The sequence below is a fragment of the Hevea brasiliensis genome, chromosome 12, assembly GCF_030052815.1.
Source record: "Hevea brasiliensis isolate MT/VB/25A 57/8 chromosome 12, ASM3005281v1, whole genome shotgun sequence".
NCBI lineage: Eukaryota > Viridiplantae > Streptophyta > Magnoliopsida > Malpighiales > Euphorbiaceae > Hevea > Hevea brasiliensis.
Genome location: NC_079504.1, coordinates 18,943,424 through 18,962,179, shown reverse-complemented (window position 1 = coordinate 18,962,179; position 18,756 = coordinate 18,943,424). Strand labels below are relative to the sequence as shown.

At 33.9% G+C, this 18,756-nt stretch overlaps 1 protein-coding gene and 1 pseudogene across 1 annotated transcript; one reads left to right on the top strand and one right to left on the bottom strand.

Moving 5' to 3' along the window:
- Positions 1 to 2,790: 2,790 nt before the first annotated feature.
- LOC110658011 (uncharacterized) lies at positions 2,791 to 3,168 on the top strand. Its single transcript, XM_021815458.1, has one exon. The coding sequence runs from the start codon at positions 2,791 to 2,793 to the stop codon at positions 3,166 to 3,168; it is 378 nt and encodes a 125-aa protein (XP_021671150.1).
- Positions 3,169 to 6,676: 3,508 nt separating this feature from the next.
- LOC131171344 (ultraviolet-B receptor UVR8-like) lies at positions 6,677 to 9,824 on the bottom strand (annotated as a pseudogene).
- Between the last annotated feature and the right edge of the window lie 8,932 nt (positions 9,825 to 18,756).

Sequence of the window (18,756 nt, the reverse complement as noted above, 5' to 3'; positions counted from 1 at the left end):
AGTTCCTGACATGATAGTCAGATCAAGAAAGAGAGTAGCACTAAAGAATAAAATAGTCAAGTTCTACTTTGGGTAAGATAAAAGAGATGAATTAAAGAGCAAACCGAATAGCCAAAAATAAGACAAGGCCATGAAGATCAAAGTGTAATATAAGGTATATAAAGTGTCATCCTGATCAAGGTAAATAGGATGAACTAAAAGGCAATATTAGAAAACCTAGAATGAGGGTACATGAGTGAGGATAGCTGTCAAGATATAGAATCCAAAAGTGTAGGACTTAGAGCAGGTCATGGTTTGGGCAATGTCAGGAGCCAAAACATGGGGTTCAGAGTTGCAAGATATGGATTAAACTCTGTTAATTCCTGTTTCCAAGATGTAGTAGGTAGCAATAGGATAAGTCCATTTAGACTTCTAACAGTATGAGGAAAGTTAGTTGAGGAATGCAACCAGAGCAACTAAAAGTTATAAGATGTGCAAAGGTGTCTTTAATTGTCCTATCAGGCAAAGGAGTGAATTAATAAGTAGCAAGTTAAATAAAAGTAAACCTAATGGTTCAAATAGGCATGACGAATAAAAAGGATGGTGAAAAATGGCACATAGGCTCAGGACCTGAGTAGAGGTGGTGAGATAGCAATTATGGGGTTTGCGATCAAGTATTACGTAAGCATTTTTAGTATGACCAATAGGGTCACTTTATAAGAAAACATGAATGAAAATGAGTGACAGAACGACAGAAGGAGATAGAGCAGAAAGAGATGTGTATGAGTGACAGTCACAAGTCATTGAGAAGTACAAGGATAAGAGTTATGACAGTAAGCATGATTGGAATCCATTTTGGAAGAGTTTATTAGTGAGATGTATCTTCTAGAATACAGTAACATATATGGATGCAAAAGAGTTAAGATAGGCATAAAAAGGTAGAAATGGAGTACAGGTAGAGATAGAAAATCTTAAGATGATAAATTAGGCAAATCGGTGGTACAATAGAAGGATTGCTGTAGTTGATATCTTATATAGAGATGATGAAATTTCAGGGAGAAGACCAAGAGACATGAATGGTGTGTTGATGTCAGTAGGAGGAGATTTCTCCTTCTCTTCAAGTTTATATCGTACCTTTGGCTCTAGAAGTCCATATAAGCAAGGGAAATAATGTTGTGATGACCTAGTATTTGAGAACCTGATAGGCACTGATCTGTACACATTCTTCTTAAAAAGAAAATGACGGTTTGTATACCTGATGTTATGTATGAAAGGACGATCCGAGTAGTGACCAGAATTAAGTCGAGTTAGTCACCAGGGCTCGCAACCCTTCTAAACTATAAGCTAGAGGAAGAGGTAGTTATGAATAAGTTTTAGTGGATGAAATTGTTGTTGATGGGCAACTTTAAGGTTGAAGTCTGGAGAGCCATGGGCAGTATGTGTGGTTGTATTAAGGAGACTGAACACGTAAAGTATCTTGACCGAAATTATAGCCTAGCACACATTTCCCACAACCATGTTAGTTCAGTTGTAACTTATAGTTTCAAGGGCTCCTATCTAACTATGATGAGCAATTTCCTACAAAGGGTAGTAGAGTATAATAATGTTCTAATGGTTAAGTTAGGAAAGGAGACACAAAAAGAATCTTCTAGGGTCAATTATAAGTATTACATAATGTGAAAGATGTGCTGATAGGAGCCAATTGTAAGGTTAGAATCCCAGAAGTAATGGAACTAGTAATCAAGATAGGACTAAGAGATAAAAAGAAAGTCAAAATAGATGTTGGGATGGATATCCTTGAAGGAAAGGCATAAGGGGGAGAGAGGACAAAGGTTAAAGAATAAATACTATAAGTTAGAAAGATATCAACACTAGCAGAAAAACAAAAAAAAAAAAAAAAAAAAAAAAAAGTGGATAAGATCCAAATGATAGGTGACAAGCTTAGTAGAGTTGGTTACAATGATGAGGATAAGAAGGAATAAGTACGCTAGGGACACACAAAGGGATGTTTAAAACAAATTATGATGAAATGGTAAGATAAAGGAATAATGGAGCCTCGATTTAAGTACTAATGTGTTAGGAAGCACGTCAGATAGTAAGAAATTTCAAGCAGAAGGCAAGTAACTCTCTTTTGAGAAAAGGATTAGGATATAATAAGTTATTTTGACTGAATGGCTTAGGAATACGTAAACTTTTGTTAGGTTAGAGAAGAGGCCCAAACCACTTTCTACTATTAATAGATAGAATATGAACGCTCAATACTTGGATAGAGCTCTACATAATTACTTACACAAGATGGACAAGGGTTGATTTGACGACCTTAGTAATGATACAAGTAAATTAGGAATTCGAAGTATCAACGGAATGAGAAGATGCATAGGTGTTGACCAATGGGGCCATAAGACAAGTAAAGATGTCGAACAAGATACCTATGATAGGTGCTACAAGAAAGCATCTCATAGAATATTATAGGATAAGGAACATAAGTCATGTCTGTAGGAAGCAAAAATTGTTGAAGCTATGGGGACTAAAGTCACTAAGAGATACGTTAGGGCACAATGAAGGAGAGGTAAGCACCAAAGTTGATGAAAGTTATGAGATATCAAGTCAAACACAGTGGAGGTATAGTGAGTATTGAAGATGTCAGAAAAAGATTAAGGAGTGGTTTGAGGTATGAGTTTCGTTGTGAAATGAAGATGATAACTAGGATACTACAGCTGGCAAAAGAGCTATGCGGATCCTAGGCGAAAGGATGTAGAGTTTGCAGTGAGTGATTATGTATTCCTAAAGGTCTCCCCAATGAAAGGAGTCATGAGATTTGGGAAGGAAGGCAAGCTACCACCTAGATACATAGGACCTTTTGAGCTCATTGATAGAGTTGGAACAGTTGCTGACCAGTTGGTGTTACCACCAAGCCTTTCTCACGTCCACCCAGTGCTCCACATTTCCATGCTTAGGAAGTACATACCTGATCCTTCCTATGTGTTACAACCCGATATAGTGGAGTTAAAGGAAAACCTAACCTTCGAGGAGCAGCCAATAGCCATAGTGGACTTTCAGATGAGGCAGCTATGGTCAAGACAGATCCCTATGGTTAAGGTTTTGTGGAGAAGCCAATCGGTAGAAGAGTGTACCTGGGAGTCAGAGCAAGACATGCGCAATAAGTATCCATACTTGTATACTGTGTAATCTTGTAATTCTTTATTTTGTCTTGTGTAAAATTCGAGGACGAATTTTCTATAAGGAGGAAAGAATGTAACACCCCTAATTTTTAAATAATTATCTTATATGTAAATATAAATATTTTAGTCTAATACCTGGTGTTGTAGGCTTTGCGTAGGTACTTTCGTTTCGTGGCAATTCGACTGTCGGCCGGATCTACAATTTCGAGCTGAACAGACAAGCTGTCGAAATTACTTCGAAATCGGGTCAAAGTTATGGGCTACCCCACCATTTTCAGATGCCCCGGACGAGTTTCAAGCGTCAGAATTGGCATAGGTAAACCCGAACTCCAAGTTTCTTCAATTTTATAGTGCTAGGTTTAGAATAAAATTCCATAAAATATTCGTGGGTAGTTAAAAAATTATAATTCCTTTTGTATTAACTTAGTAATATTGCTAAGGACCGTAGGGTAAAATTTTAGAACTTTTAGAGCTCATTTGGATAGTTTTTGCAAAAAGGGTTAGTTGTAGGGACTAAATTATAATTTTTCAAAATTATGGTTGTTGACTATTTGGATGAGCCCAGGAGGGGCCATATGATGTGATTGAAATATGGTTGTGTGACTTGTGGATATAGAAGTGTATTTTTAAGTCCTTTTGCAGGTTGGGTAGGTCCTAGATATGGGGAGAACTCTGTCGAATTTTCAACACAACTTAGGGTGTCTTTGATTCCTTTTAAACTTGTATTGAGTCAATTATATTAATTAATTGTAATATAATTATTAGGTAGGCCGGGACAGCCTTCCTCCTCCGCCCAACAACTGCAGTAATCTCGGTCTAAGTCTGTGAGTAAAATATTGATTTTAATTATAATTTTAATATTATTATACATTCAGGCATGTCCATGCATCACTTATAAATATATATATTTATGTAATTAAATACTAGACACATTTTATATTGCATCTTTATTTGATGAAATATTATGAATATTATTTTATGGTAATTTAGAGCAGTGTGCGTGTGTTGGCGTGCGTGCGGTGTGTGATATTGGATATGGACAGGATAGGTAAACGCGGCTAGAGCTTGACTCGCTGGGACCCGATCCTTTTATGGATAAGTCGGGGTAGGCATGGCTCGAGATGATCTCGCTGACCCTCGCATTCGGTCTATTAAGAGAAAGTCTAGCTTGAGATGTACTCGCTGGCAGAGGTTGGATTAAGAGAGCTGTATAGGGGATCAACTCCCATATATGTACTGTTTGAATATTATATGGGTATGTGAGTGCTCTAAATTACCTTTTTGTTGTTTATGATGTAATTTGTATGAAAACTATAAAGGTGTTGCATTTTACTCTTTAGGACGCATTAGCTTTAGATAACCACAGAAATTGTACTTCAAATCGGTATTTTACTCTCTGAGTCAAAAGCTTACTCCTATTCACCTATTTTTTCAGGATACATGAGGCCTTTTATTGAGTTTAACCTGCTCTCTTCTTCGTAGGTCTATTATCGGCATTTAATTGTATTTTGTCCTTTTATTCTATTCTAGAACTCTGCATGTATTATTATTATTAGTAATGTATTCATTTGGATCTGTTATGTATTAACTAACTGGAATTGTAAGCATGATATATGAGTTTGCGTGGATGATTATTGGGTTGAATGAGGGAGTTGAGCTTCCATTTGAAATAGTATTATTATGAGTATGTAAAGGGTGAGCTGAGCTCTCCAAATTGTTATATATATTGTGCTTACAGGTCGGGTGAGTCAAAAACTCTCCGTTGAATAGTCCATATTATGGTTGGACTCTATCCGATTGATTTCTTGAAATTGGGCTCAATATGGGCCTTAGAATTGGGTTAATGAATAGTTAGGCTTACTACAGGTTTTGGGAGCTTTAGGCTGACCTAGGTCCTAATACCGGTCCAGCCATAGGTTGGGTCGTGACATATATGGTATTGTAATGTTATTTATTTGTAAAAATTGTTCCTGGAGAATGGTAGTTTTCGGTTGTCAAATGTGATTCTTTAATCATGATTTTATCACATATTTTCAAATCACAAAATTGATGATTTTAGATGATTTTAAATTTTTGTATTTCAATTTTATACTTACATAATTTATAAAATTTCAATTATATCCTATCTTTTTATTTATAAACGTTTCTTATCTATCATCTTCAGTCTTTTCTTTTGATAAAAAATCTTAAATCTCTCACATCATAAGTTCTTTTTATTTCTTGCCATCAAATATATATATATATATATATATATATATATATATATATATATATATATATATATATATATATATATATATATATACTCTTAAAGTTTTTAATAATAGATATGTTGTTCATAATATTTCTAAATTAATTAAAAAATATTTTAAATAAAATTTTCATCTAAAAAACTTTTTAATTGATTTTGATAATGTCGTTGTTTCTATTAATAATTTTAAATAAAGTTTTTTCACCTATATTAGGAAGTAAATTATGTGATAGACAAAAAATTAAGGGATAAACAAAAAATTAAGGGCTTATAGATGCATTTTCAATAATTTAAACTATTTAACTAAATAAAAAAAATTATTAAACTATCTTGCACCATATCATTTTTTCAAACATATTAACAATAAAAACAATATAATACAATACAGTATGATACGATACTTTAATAAATTATGCTGCACTTAATCTAAATAGAGGGTAAGGCTAAGAATATTGATGAAAATATTTACAAATTCAAATAATTTTTTTTTTATTTTTTGAATCCGTGAAAGTACACTAAATTTTAAACTCACAACTTAAACAAGTTTGATGCAATAAAAATTTTCAGTTGATGACCAATCAATTCAAATCAGTGTCATCCGCTTTAACCTCGAACGATAAGATTTCATCTCTGAAAAGAGAGAGAGAAGAATGTGCTAGACCTAATAAAATTTCAGATTTTGTATGTCATCTATTACCACAAAATATATGCAAAATTAGTAACTACTTGATAAAAGGTTAAAAATAATGATTAAATATTATACTCTTTAAGTTTTAGCTTTTAAAAAGAATAATTATTGACCTAAATCCCCTAAGTTAATATTTAAATGAAAAGTTAACTAAGTTAACTTAATCTTTTAAGTATAGCATTAAGAAGATTTTAAGTTACGAAGGTATCAATTACTCTTATTAACATTGTATTAAACGCCCCATAATTTGAGATAAAAGGTAGAGGTGAATAAATAAATAAAGATTAGAATTCATGAAGGGTGAGATAGATTTCCTTGAGTTTAGACTAACCATTATTAAAAAGTTTAGCCTTGACATAAAGGCTATCAAACTCGGTGTATAGTTTAGACGCCATAAATTGAAACTCTTAACAAAATTATGATAAACAGGATCTTATTATCTCCATGTACATTCACTTTTATTTGTACGATGATTAAAAAAATAATTAAATCACTTAAATTATAATAAAATTCTTCTTAATTTAATTAAATTATTATTTATCTCACTTAATTAAAAAAGATGATAAAATGAGTCATAAAAAAAATGTAAAAATAGTCTACGTTCAACCATCTAGGTTGGAAGCCTGTGATCTAAATGACGATAATAATAAACTTGTCAATGGAATAAACTTGTCAATGGTTGGCGAATCGTCCTCAAAAGTTTGGTTAGTGTTACATGCTGTATTGGCAAATCCATTTTTCACTATCTTTAAATTCAGACAGGTTAGACAAGGAAAAGTGACCTTAAAACAAATGAAAATCCACTGCCACAGTAAACTTTCAACGTGTCTTCTTGGTTCGGAGCTTGGTGGCCTAGACTCACTGTTTGAGGGTTGATTTGGTCACTTGTGTTCCCCAAACCAAGTTGACCATGTTCACCCCATCCCCATGTCTTTATTGCTCCATCCACTGTGATTAGAACAGCATCAACAAAGAAGCTCATGACCAAATCCAAGAAACAAGAAAGGAAGATATAATTTTCTAGTAAATTAAATATTGCCTGTCAATAAAGCAGAATGCTCTGCTCCAGCTGCAATCTCCACAACTTTTGTCCCATCAAGACCAGAAACACTATTCAAAACAGCATGAGTTGAATCTGTTGGAATGTGAAATGGAGAGATTACTATATATCAGAATATGAGGCAAATGCCATGAATATTAGCAGGATGATCATACGCTTGCATTGCATCATTGGCTAGGCAACTTCAGTTTTTTAATGACAGAGGATTGTAATTAACCAACACTTGCTTATTATGATGCAGCAGATGAGAATGCAAAAGATACTTCCCCAAGTTTGATAGCAGAATGTGTCAAAAGGGGAAAAAAGTTTTTGCTAAACATGTGTACTTAAAAATATTTCTAGTATGATCAAGGTTGTGGACTACCACCTAAATGCTTCTGCAGGTTTATTTTTTCAAGATCACTAAGGACTCCATGGCGATCACCACCAAGGATAAAAACTTCACCACCATCTGTTAAAGATATCCATAATAACATGTCAGGCACATTACTCAAATCTTAGGAAGAGAGAAGCAATCTTGCGAGGAGTTGTTAAATAATACTAAAGAAGATTGGATTCAACAAATGAAAAGAAAAATATGCATGTACCAGTCAATACTAATGCATGATTCCATCCGAGAGCAACTCTATTAAACTTCAAAGGTGAAACCAAATGCTGAGGGGTAAGAACATCAGAAGTGCCAGTAAACCCTCTTCCCCAAACATACAGATCGCCATCAGCTGATGTATCCAGCAAGATGAAACATGAATACGAACAAAAATTAATTTAAAATAAAAGACATAAATAGCATATGATTGACACAATCTTGCACTATAAAATTGCTTCTATAAGTGAACCAGAGGTTAAAATAAATTATGCATGAAATTCAATGTTCTGTCTTTATTGCAGTGTGAAGAAGAAGATAACGTTGGGATATAGAGATTTCGAACAAATCCTACATCAGTTTTGTGTGATGAAAATGAGGGCTTTATAAAGTGAAGCGAAGCAAACCAAACCAAAATGGTTTAGGTCATTTTGGTGATGAGGAGCCAATTCCAGCAGAGGCTGGCCTGTTTTGATGGATCCATACTCCAGGATCCATGATTCTCAACAGAAAATATGGACACACTCACTAGATAATGCAGCACTATGATCTCCATTCGCACAAATGCTAATTATTTCAATGCCTTCTATCCCACAGATAACTTGGGGGACACTAATTGATTTAACCTTATCTTTCGAGATACCCAATTGACCACGCTTTCCAGAACCGAAACCATAAATTTGTTTTCTCCAACAATCTGCAGCACAATCACCTAACTCATTAACAAGAATTCAAGGAATGAGTAAGTGGTGAAGCTAAGTTTCAACATGTTCTACACTAAGATTTTTATTCTTTCTTGGTTTAGAACAAACTTCTTGTTATATTACCATTTCATTGAATAGCAACTTTCTTACAAAACTTTGCTATGAAGAACCTATTTAGATTCGTCTTCTAATTTCAGAAATGAATCATGCCTGTCCAATTCATCATCACATGCTAATTCAATGAATACATCACAGAACAGAGATTTTGCCAAAAAAAAAAAAAAAATCCTCCTTGTTGATCTGCTTCTTGGTCATGTTTCACATAAGGTAAAATTGAGTTATATCTTTCACTAACAAAACTAATTCCTCAAGTATATTTAATTAAATGGACATATAAATCATAATGAAACAGCGTCTCCGCATTACAACAGTGTAACTGCTAGTAAAAGAGCACTTCTGTTACGCATTTACCTTTCAACAAGACAAGTGAATGTCGCATGCCACATGCTATCCGCTCAACGTGCCTATTAACAAAATATGAGACTTTAACAGGAATACTACGTGACTTGTAATCGCCATGCCCAAGCTGACCAAATGAGCCATCCCCACAAGTCAAAAGTGAGCCTGTGTCTGAAAAGGGGAAACATGCAAAGATCAAATTAAAGATTGAAACTTTGGAAGAAAAGACTTTCTACTGACGCAGGATACACATTGAATGTATTGTCGAAGGCGATAAGACTGAAGTCCACTGTTACATTAACTCAAATCTCTAACATTGAAGAAATGAATCAGAATGATGCGTTCATAATAGCCCAAAGGACCTGAAACAAACCCAGAGTGGCTCCATCCAGCAGAGACATTTGTTATAACATAACCATCCAAGAAATTAACGGGCTTTGGATGTAAGCTACTGAGCATTTCTCCATGGCCTCGCTGACCAGATGTTCCTCTGCCCCATGTCAGTACTTTCCCAGCTGCAGAGTAGTTTGATCAAAATTCGAACAGAGATACCGAAAACCTATAATTCAATTACGCATGAGTAAAAGGAGAAGTACCAGAGCTCAAAGCAATAACGTGAGCACCGCCGCAGGCAAGCGTGGAGATGGATGCAGCGTAGAAGAGAGGAGGAAGGTGAAGGACTTGAGGGAGATGCTCGTCCTCAAGCTTGCCTGTGCCCAGCTGGCCGTCAGTTCCTGCTCCCCAACTCCACACTCGCTGCTGCAATTTTAGTTCTTCTGGTTGTTCTGTTTCTGCTTTGGTCACTTCTTTGCCTTCTTCTTTGGTCACTTCTTTGCCTTCTTGGTTTTCTTCCATCATTGATACATGCCCTGATGCCCTCTCTCGTCTGATGCCTCCGTCTCTGCACTATTTTCGGGTTTTGGCTCAATGGCTATTTTATTCAACGACATCGTATTTTAGTCCAAATTAAATTGAAACGGTGTGTGATGGGCTTGTTGGGCAGATTGTGGAATCTGTTATTGAATATTGATGGCCCACTTGGTTTTTGGTTAATACAAAGTTTCCATTCTAAACCCAATTATTGATATAAAAAATTGAATAATTATATATATATATATATATATATATATATATATTAAAAACTTAATAATTCTGTCAAACATTTAAATCTATTTATTTAAAATATGATATAAAAAATTTTTTATAAATATTATTATAAAAATATATTTTTTATTTAATTAATTACTTATATAAATTTTAATGATGTCCAACAAATAAAATTCAAACTTGTTTTAAATACATTATGTATTACCAAAATTTATTCTAATAAAGTTCAATTGGATGGAATATCTAAAAATACTGACATATTATCATCCTAATTTTATTATAAATCAATAATTGATTTTAAGGAACTGTTAAATGATTGCAATTTCAGTTCTAAAGGGTTGAAAAATGTAATTCAAATTGATCGATTTATTGTCCAATTTTCTCTTTCAAGTGGCGCACTGTGTTTACCCGAGATTTAAAACATTCAAAACTTCATGCTTAATCAATCGCAGGCATAACAATTGATTTTATACAAATTATGAGTCTAGTTTGTGATCTTCCCTACTTAAAATGATATAAATGTCGAAAAAAATCCAACTCTTGCCACATACTAATACATCCATGTGGATGATTCTAGAGAAAATCTGAGCCCAGCAGCACATCATCAACTACCAACTCAAAAATATTACACATGAAAGAGTCGTAAAATTAAAGCTGCTGCACAAAATGGAACGGGTGGAGGAGGCAATGTTAAGTGATGAAAGCCTGATCAAATCAATAGGTTAAAGATGTTATCTTGCAATACAAAAGCAATGCCCCTTGAGAAGGAGAAAAACAAATGCTAGAGGATATCATAATAAGCAACCATCTCCCGCTTTGGAAGGCACATCTAGCACAAAGCAGTAACACTAGTACTTCTTGGGTTCATCAGAGTGAAGCGAGCTTATTACCTCTACCGTGTTTGCTTAGAGGTATCTCTGTAACACCCCTCACCCGACTACAGTGTAGCCGAGTAAGGCGTGCTACAATCGGTGCCGGAGCACCCTAACTTATCTTACTTTATTTTTTTAATAATTTTGAATTCTTTTAATTTAATATTAATTATTTTTCGACGGAGAAACCAGTGGAGTTTCCCCTATTTTATTATCGTTTGGCGTATTTCAATATTCACCTGTTTGAAATTCAATAATATTTTAAAATAAAAAATTTCATCCATGCTAATCATAATTATCTCATCAATCATTCTCATAATTTTCTCATATTTCAAATCTCATCCATACATTTTAATTTCATAATCATTTCCATACTCATATCATCATTTGAAAAATCATTATGTAATTCAAATCTATACTCATTTGTACAAATTCATTCATACTCCATTCTTATAGCAAAATTCTCAAATTTGCATTAATTTACATCATTTGCAATAATTAAATAAATCCTTAATTTATATGATATACAAATTAATTACAATTTGCTAATTTATATTACAATATAAGAAATAAATAACATACACAAAATACATGATATGCATAATGTGAGCCCTATCTACATGCATTGCTGAGGAGGTGACAACCTTAAACGCTCTGCAGATCAGAACTCCAAAATCTCTGTTTAGTATTCGCTGGGCTTTAACTTCAGTACCTACGTGAGGAAACAATTCCATCGCGCTAAGCATTGCTGCTTAGTGGTGCAATAATATAACAAGGAAATAATATATAAATAAAGATAGAAATAAAATATAATTTAAATAATTAAGATTTATTTATACTTCACATGCGGTTCTAAAATTTAATATGTTTTATCCTAATTTAGTCTTCTTTGGAAGTGTTTATTTCGCCAATATACAGTAATAATGTACATAGAAAAATAATCTAAAAATAATAAATTTATGCTTATATTATTATGTAGGTCACATTTGCAATATTTATGTATATTATAATTTTCTTTGCTAATCTTTTAGCATTTTCTCAATACTTTCTAGGTTGTCTCATATTATTTCATAATAAGTAAATTTTTAATATCGGTCCAGTTCATCTCGATTCTTTCTAATAAATAACTATTCTAATTTATTTTAGGTCATCTTACTCATTTATTTAATTTCTAATATTTTTAATTACTAATATTCTTAACTTATTTCAATAAATTTCACTGCCCAAGTAATCTATGACAGGCTGACTAAACTGGATAACGGGTCGTTGGCACTGGACACCGCGGTGCCTCGGGCCGTCATACCATGGGACGCAGAACGTCAACCATGTATGCAATCAGTATGGCTAAAAAGCCATGATATCACATAATCGGGCATAAAAGCCACGAATACAGGCATAAAAGCCATGAATACGGGCATAAAGCCATGAATACAGGCATAAAGCCTTTCGCAGTACTGCTAAAATAATACCCTATTGGCATGCCAATCTATCCAATCTGACACACGTGTCTAGGTAATACATGGGCACATAGTACCATTAAAAGTTTATATGTTTCATCATTTCATTATATTTTTCGTTTATATATATTTTATAGCATTCTAATTTTGTTTATAATGGAAACATAATTTCCAAATTCATATTTCTAGGTAATTTATGCATTCATCGTAATATTCATACTAATTACAATTCACATTCATTTAATCTCATGTACCATTCACATTCAAAACATCTTTCCTTTCTCTCTTGATGGGAACCTAAATCACAAATGACACTTTTATCACATTTATTCATTCAACAATCTATTCATATAAGTACATTTCATACTTCAAGTTGTATTGTTAATATATTATGAACTCCATTGGTGTTGGGAGTATAAGTCTCAACAATCCATCTAGGTTAATTTCATTTCATATTCAAGTGGTATCACTCATGTTTTATTAAACCTACTATTAATGGAAATACAAATCTTAATTATATATTCACATAAATTAAATGTTCATTAAGTCATTTAGGTAAATTACTATTTCTATTCCAAGTAATCCATGAATGTTTCATAGATTCCAAATTTCATACCTTAATTTCCTCTACCAATTTAATTATTATACTTTGTGTCTTTGTATTACTATTCACATTACTATTCACTCAAATTGTTGACTTTTTAATACATAATAAATTTATTGAACCTAAGTTCTCAAAGATACCACATTTTGCATTCAAAATTTGTTGGTATTGGTTGCCAATACCATTTCCAAGCTTAATGTTAATTGGGCAGAATTTTTAGTTTTTATGCCTTGTCTTTACTGTTCCATTGATTAATTTTTCAGTGGGAATTTGGCAAAATGATCAACATGAAAGTTGTTCCTTATTTTGTCTAGTTGAATTTCCTTTTTTGAATCACTCCATTTGGAGTTTTGTAGCTCAAGTTATGGTCTAAAAACCACAACTGGCCGGATTGAAATTTTTCTGGACTGACCATATCTACAGTGTAGTGAACAGTGACTGCAACTCCCTTGTTGGATAGGTTCTGGTCATAATTTGGGTTAGATTTCTTCATAAAAGTTGTTGGTCTATATCTCAACTTGTTGCTGGTAAAATTTCAGGTCAATTGGACCATTCTACACTGAGTTATGGTAAATGACCAAATACTGTTCATTTGGTCATTCTGCAGAAACAGACTGCAGGTCACCCGGATTGGGGCAAGCTTTTGGTCCACTTGGTTTGGTCTTATGGGCATGGTTTCTTCACCAAAGTTGTGCCATTATGTGTCTAGTTTCATGTCCAATTGGCCTTGCACCAATTGAGCCTCTATAATTCAAGTTATGGCTTCCCAAACCTGCTGGACTCATGTCTAATTCTACAGGTCACCTAGGGCAGCCACGCTAAACCCAAATCCCATCACTAAACACACTTCATTTCTTGTTTACCCATAACCAAATGGTCACTAATTGACCATTAAAATTCACTTTCATCATTACATGATCAAAGTCTCAATTTCATGCTCAAACCCTAGCTCCAATTTCCAATTCATGGCATACACACACCAAACTCATACCAAATCACTTTATCCATCATCTATACTCATCAATAACATAATTAAGCCACTTAATTTCATCAAAAACCAACAATCCTTAAACTTTCTCATGGCTGCCAAATTTAGAGATTTCATTTACTCAAGTTTTTCTTTTAATTTCACACAATTTCTACTTGATTTAGCATGCTTACAAGATTAAAAAAAGAAAAGAAATTGTTTAGTGCACTAACCTCTTGTAGCTCAAGTCCAAGCCAACCAAGACTTTAATTTTTCTTTACTTTCTTACTCTTTCTTGGCTGCCAAATACTTCTCCTTGGTGTGGGTATAATTTTTAGTGAAAGGAGGATAAGGTTTTAAGGTGAATTGAAGTGGGAAATGAAGCTTGAGGGAGCTTTAATGGTGGAACCTCTTCTCTCTCTCTCTCTCAACGTTTTTGGCTGCCCAAAGGTTGAAGATGCAGATTGGTTTTTCAATTTTTTGGTCTCTTTTATCTCTTTTAATGAGTTTAATAAATTATGATTGGTGGAGGAAGTTTAAATGACATCATATTATGTCATAATTAGCATTTTCTTTCATTTTCTTTTCTTCTCTACTCTACTCATTTTTAATTTAATTTTTAGCAATATTTATTCATATTTTAGATCATAATAATTATTTGCTTAACTGGACAAGTTGGCCAAAAATCATCTCTGAAGACGAAATGACCAAAATGCCCTCCGTTTGGCTTAACGGGCCAAAATTGTCTGTACCGATTGAAAAATTTTTCTAAGTATTTTCTTGGCATTCTAATGCCATAAGAACCTCAATGACCCTTCTCTGGAGTCTCAAAAATTATTTTATAATTTTTCCCCCAAGTCTAGAGCTCTTAGTTGCGAGAATTGCAACTTCTCACTAGGTTACCCATCTCTAGGGCACCGGCTCATTTAACTTGGTTGTATTTTATTTCTAGAATTTTTCCTAAATTTTTCTTATTATTATTTGAGTTAATTATGGCTCCTCACTCTAGTCTAATTATTTTTCCAGACGTTCTAGCTGTCCGGACCGACACCGGTCACCGAAACAGTAGAATGTGCGGAATTATTACAGTGAGGGTGTTACAATCTCAGCCTGCAATAGTTTGGAGGATGACTCGCTTTCCTTGTCACTTCCAACCCTAATAATTGAAAGATAGGGTTTAAATTTTCCATATTTTTCCCGCAGCCAAACAGAGGCTCATCAGTAAAGTGTATACTCTTTTCGAAATTGGAAAGGAAAAAGTAAAAGTGCGTACTGCATACTCTTTTCGAAATCAATAGTGATGCCAAAGGAGGCGTCAAGGGCAGCAGCAATGGCTGGTTCAGCCGATCACGTTCAATGCAATGTAGATGTGGGAGATTGACCAATTTACATATATCGACTATTAATAAAATGTCAAATTTATAATTTTATTTTCCTCTACAATTTTATTGATGATTAATTAAGTGAAGTGGAGAGTGCTAAAATTTAAATTTATGATTTTTTAATTAATATGAGATATTTAATTGCTATATTATTAATCAAATCGTCAAATGATTTCCCAATTCTACAAGACTACAAGAGATGATATCACCTTAACTTTGGTAAGTCCTCCCGATTTGTTGGTTAATGCCGCTTTTGCTTCTCTCTCCAAATGTTGGTTTCCAAGAACCCTGCCTTTGGCACTAGGCAGCACCAAAACTTGCCCAGTGGACTAGTTGGACACTGGGTTCAATGCAATTCCATTTCTCTCCACCTGATTGAGCAACGTCTTCTATTATCTCTTCAAATTCAGATTCTCAACTCAGGTAACTATTCTTACATCAACTCAAAACTAGGAATATCATGTGAAATGTCATCTAGATTATAAAGGGCCACTTACAATCTCAGAATCTCCTTCTGTCTTACCAAACCCCCAAATTTGATGGAGCTGGAATGGATATTCTTTGAATTTTAACTTGCAACCAAAACCTACTTCTCCTCCATCTTCCCTCCTCCAATGGCTGCCTACATGTCACCATTTTTCCTATCCTTCTTTTACAAATACCCCTTTCAGAGCCTTGCCCAACCGTCTGAATATTAATCCTTCTATTTCCCATGACAAGCAAGCTCTTGTCAATTCCCAGCCATTCTTGGCATATCAAACTTTGGATCTTCCAGGCTATCATCGTCTCTCTGCTTCTCCTTTTGCGGCAACTAAAGCCTCTTCACATTCGTATTGTGACACAACTGATGATGAAGAAATATTGCCGTCCTTCTAGGAGAAGCCAGCCAAGTTTCTGTTTTGGGTTGTGTTCTGGGCTTCTCTCTCTTGCTTGGTTTGCAGCTTCAGCGAATGCTAATGCTGCTGTACATTCCATCAAAGCCTCCAGCTTTGGGCTAAAGATTGCTAGCGCTCTTTGAGGTTTGGGCTGGCCTGATGAGATGGAACTTAAGCCTCTAACTCTTAACGGTGTTATCTATTATTTGGTTAGTATCATTTTACTTATTACGACCATTGCTCCCGATATGGCTACTTTTAACAACAAGCTTAGGAGTTTACTGTATCATTACTAGTGCAAAATCACATTGGTTGAAGGAAAAAAAAACAATCAGCTCGAGATTAACAAATTTTGGGGTTCTAATTGCAGGAACATGGTTCCTATGCCGTTCATTACACTTTACTAGAAGAAATTTGCTTCTTTCCTGGCTGGAAAGAACCAGTCGGCATCTTGATTCTTTGACATGCTGTTTGAGAATGGCAAACAGGAGGCTGGCCCTGTGGAAGAGTTTCATTGGCTTGGCCTGATGCTTTTTGTAGCCGTTCCTTTCCCTGGTACTGGAGCGTGGACCGGAGCCACCATCGCTTCTATTCTTAATATGCCGCCCTGGCCGTCTGTATCAGGAAATTTTTCGGTGTTGTATTGGCTGGGTTGCCGGTGAATTTACTGGTGAACCTGGGTCTCAAGTATGCAATTGTTACTGGTATCATCCTCTTCTTGATATCCACTTTTATGTGGTTTATCCTTCGAAATATAGGAAGTCTTTGAGCTCCTCAAACAGATGTGTTCAGTTGGTGGATTAAATCACACATTCCTCTCAAGACTCAAGAGCAGTAAAAACAGCGATTTATATTTTTCCAATTTGTATAATGTCACTTAGGAGTTGGTAGCAGTTTATTCGTTATTCTGCCACCTTTGATTTTGTGCAGGGGGTTGGTTTCACTGATTGTGTTGCACAAAATCTATATTCTTGAGCGAGATTTTTCTTTCCTCTTTTTCTTTTGGGAACTGTTTAGAAGATTTTGATATTGATGCTCTCAAAACTGAGGCAAATTATGAATTTAATCAAAATCTATGTTAGGGAGACTGTAGTTTTCAGGAGTTTATGAATGATACCAATTCTTTATTTTGATGAAATGAATATATCAGTAATGAGATGGATGTATATGAATTTTGTTTAGAAATTAAATTTTCTCACAGTACAAGTGAACTGTGGAATTACGTATTTAGGCAATTTAACGGTAAAAAACGCTCTTAACCATGAACTGTTCCTTGCACTGCAGTCCTAAAAATACTGTTCATATCAAAGTATATTGATTGTTGTGGTCCACGGAAATTTCTTATTGTATGAACTTGTAAAATAAAAAATAAATGTGTCAGAAGTCCACTGAATATGGACCTGGTAAGAACTCTCCTTCCCTCAAATTAGAGCTAGTATGAGAACATAATATATTAGATTGATTAGAGAGAAAGAACATATCTACATAGATAAGAACATACATTCATTGATGATCTGATTTCTTTATATAGGATATAAATAATAGTTAGTTATGATAAGTCAATTATATAATTATATGGATATTATTAACTAATATAATTATAGGATTATATAAATAATTATAGGCATTGCTGTATTTGGCAATTTTAATAAGATTATTTATTTTTAATCAAGATTCTTTACTTTTATTAAATGGGTCTTACAATGATTAAACCAATTAAATAAATCTTGTGGTTCAACCATTAAATATTATTAGGTTCATGAGCTATTAAAAATTTTGAGTTATTGAATTAATTATATAAATGTTAATGTTAAGGAGCTATATCAATGATTAATTAATATATTTTTTGAAATAAAATGATTAAATCATCAATTTCATTAAAAATAATGAGATTAACAGTAACTTTTCAAATTTTAAACACTGAATGAAGCTTCATATTGTAATATCCCTAATTTTCAAATAATTATTTTATATATATATATATATATATATATATATATATATATATATATATATATATTATTTTAACCCTAGTATTGTGGACTTCGCGTAGGTACTTTCATTTCGTGGAAATTCGATCGTCTCCCGGATCTGCAATTTTGGGCCGAGCAGATAAGCTGCTGGAACCATTTCAGAACCGGGTCAAGATTATAGGCTATCCCACCATTTTCAGACGTTCTGGATGCGTTTCAGTTATCGGAATCAGCATAGGTAAACCCGAACCTTACTTTTTCTTAATTATCTAGTGCTTAATTTCAATTAAAAATCTATAAAATATTCATGGTAGGTTAGAAAAATACAATTCCTTTTACGTTAGCTTTATAATATTGCTAAGGACCGCAGGGCAAAGTTTTAGAATTTTTAGAGCTCAATTGGGTAGTTTTTGCAAAAGGGGTAATTGTAGGGACTAGATTATAATTTTTCAAATTGTGATTGTTGACTATTTGGGTGGGCCCAGGAGAGGTCATGTGATGTGATTGAGTTGTGGATGTGTGACTTGTGAATATAGAAGTGCATTTTGAACCATTTTGCAGGTTGGGTAAGTCCTAGATATAGGGTAGACTCTGTCGGATTTTCGACACGACC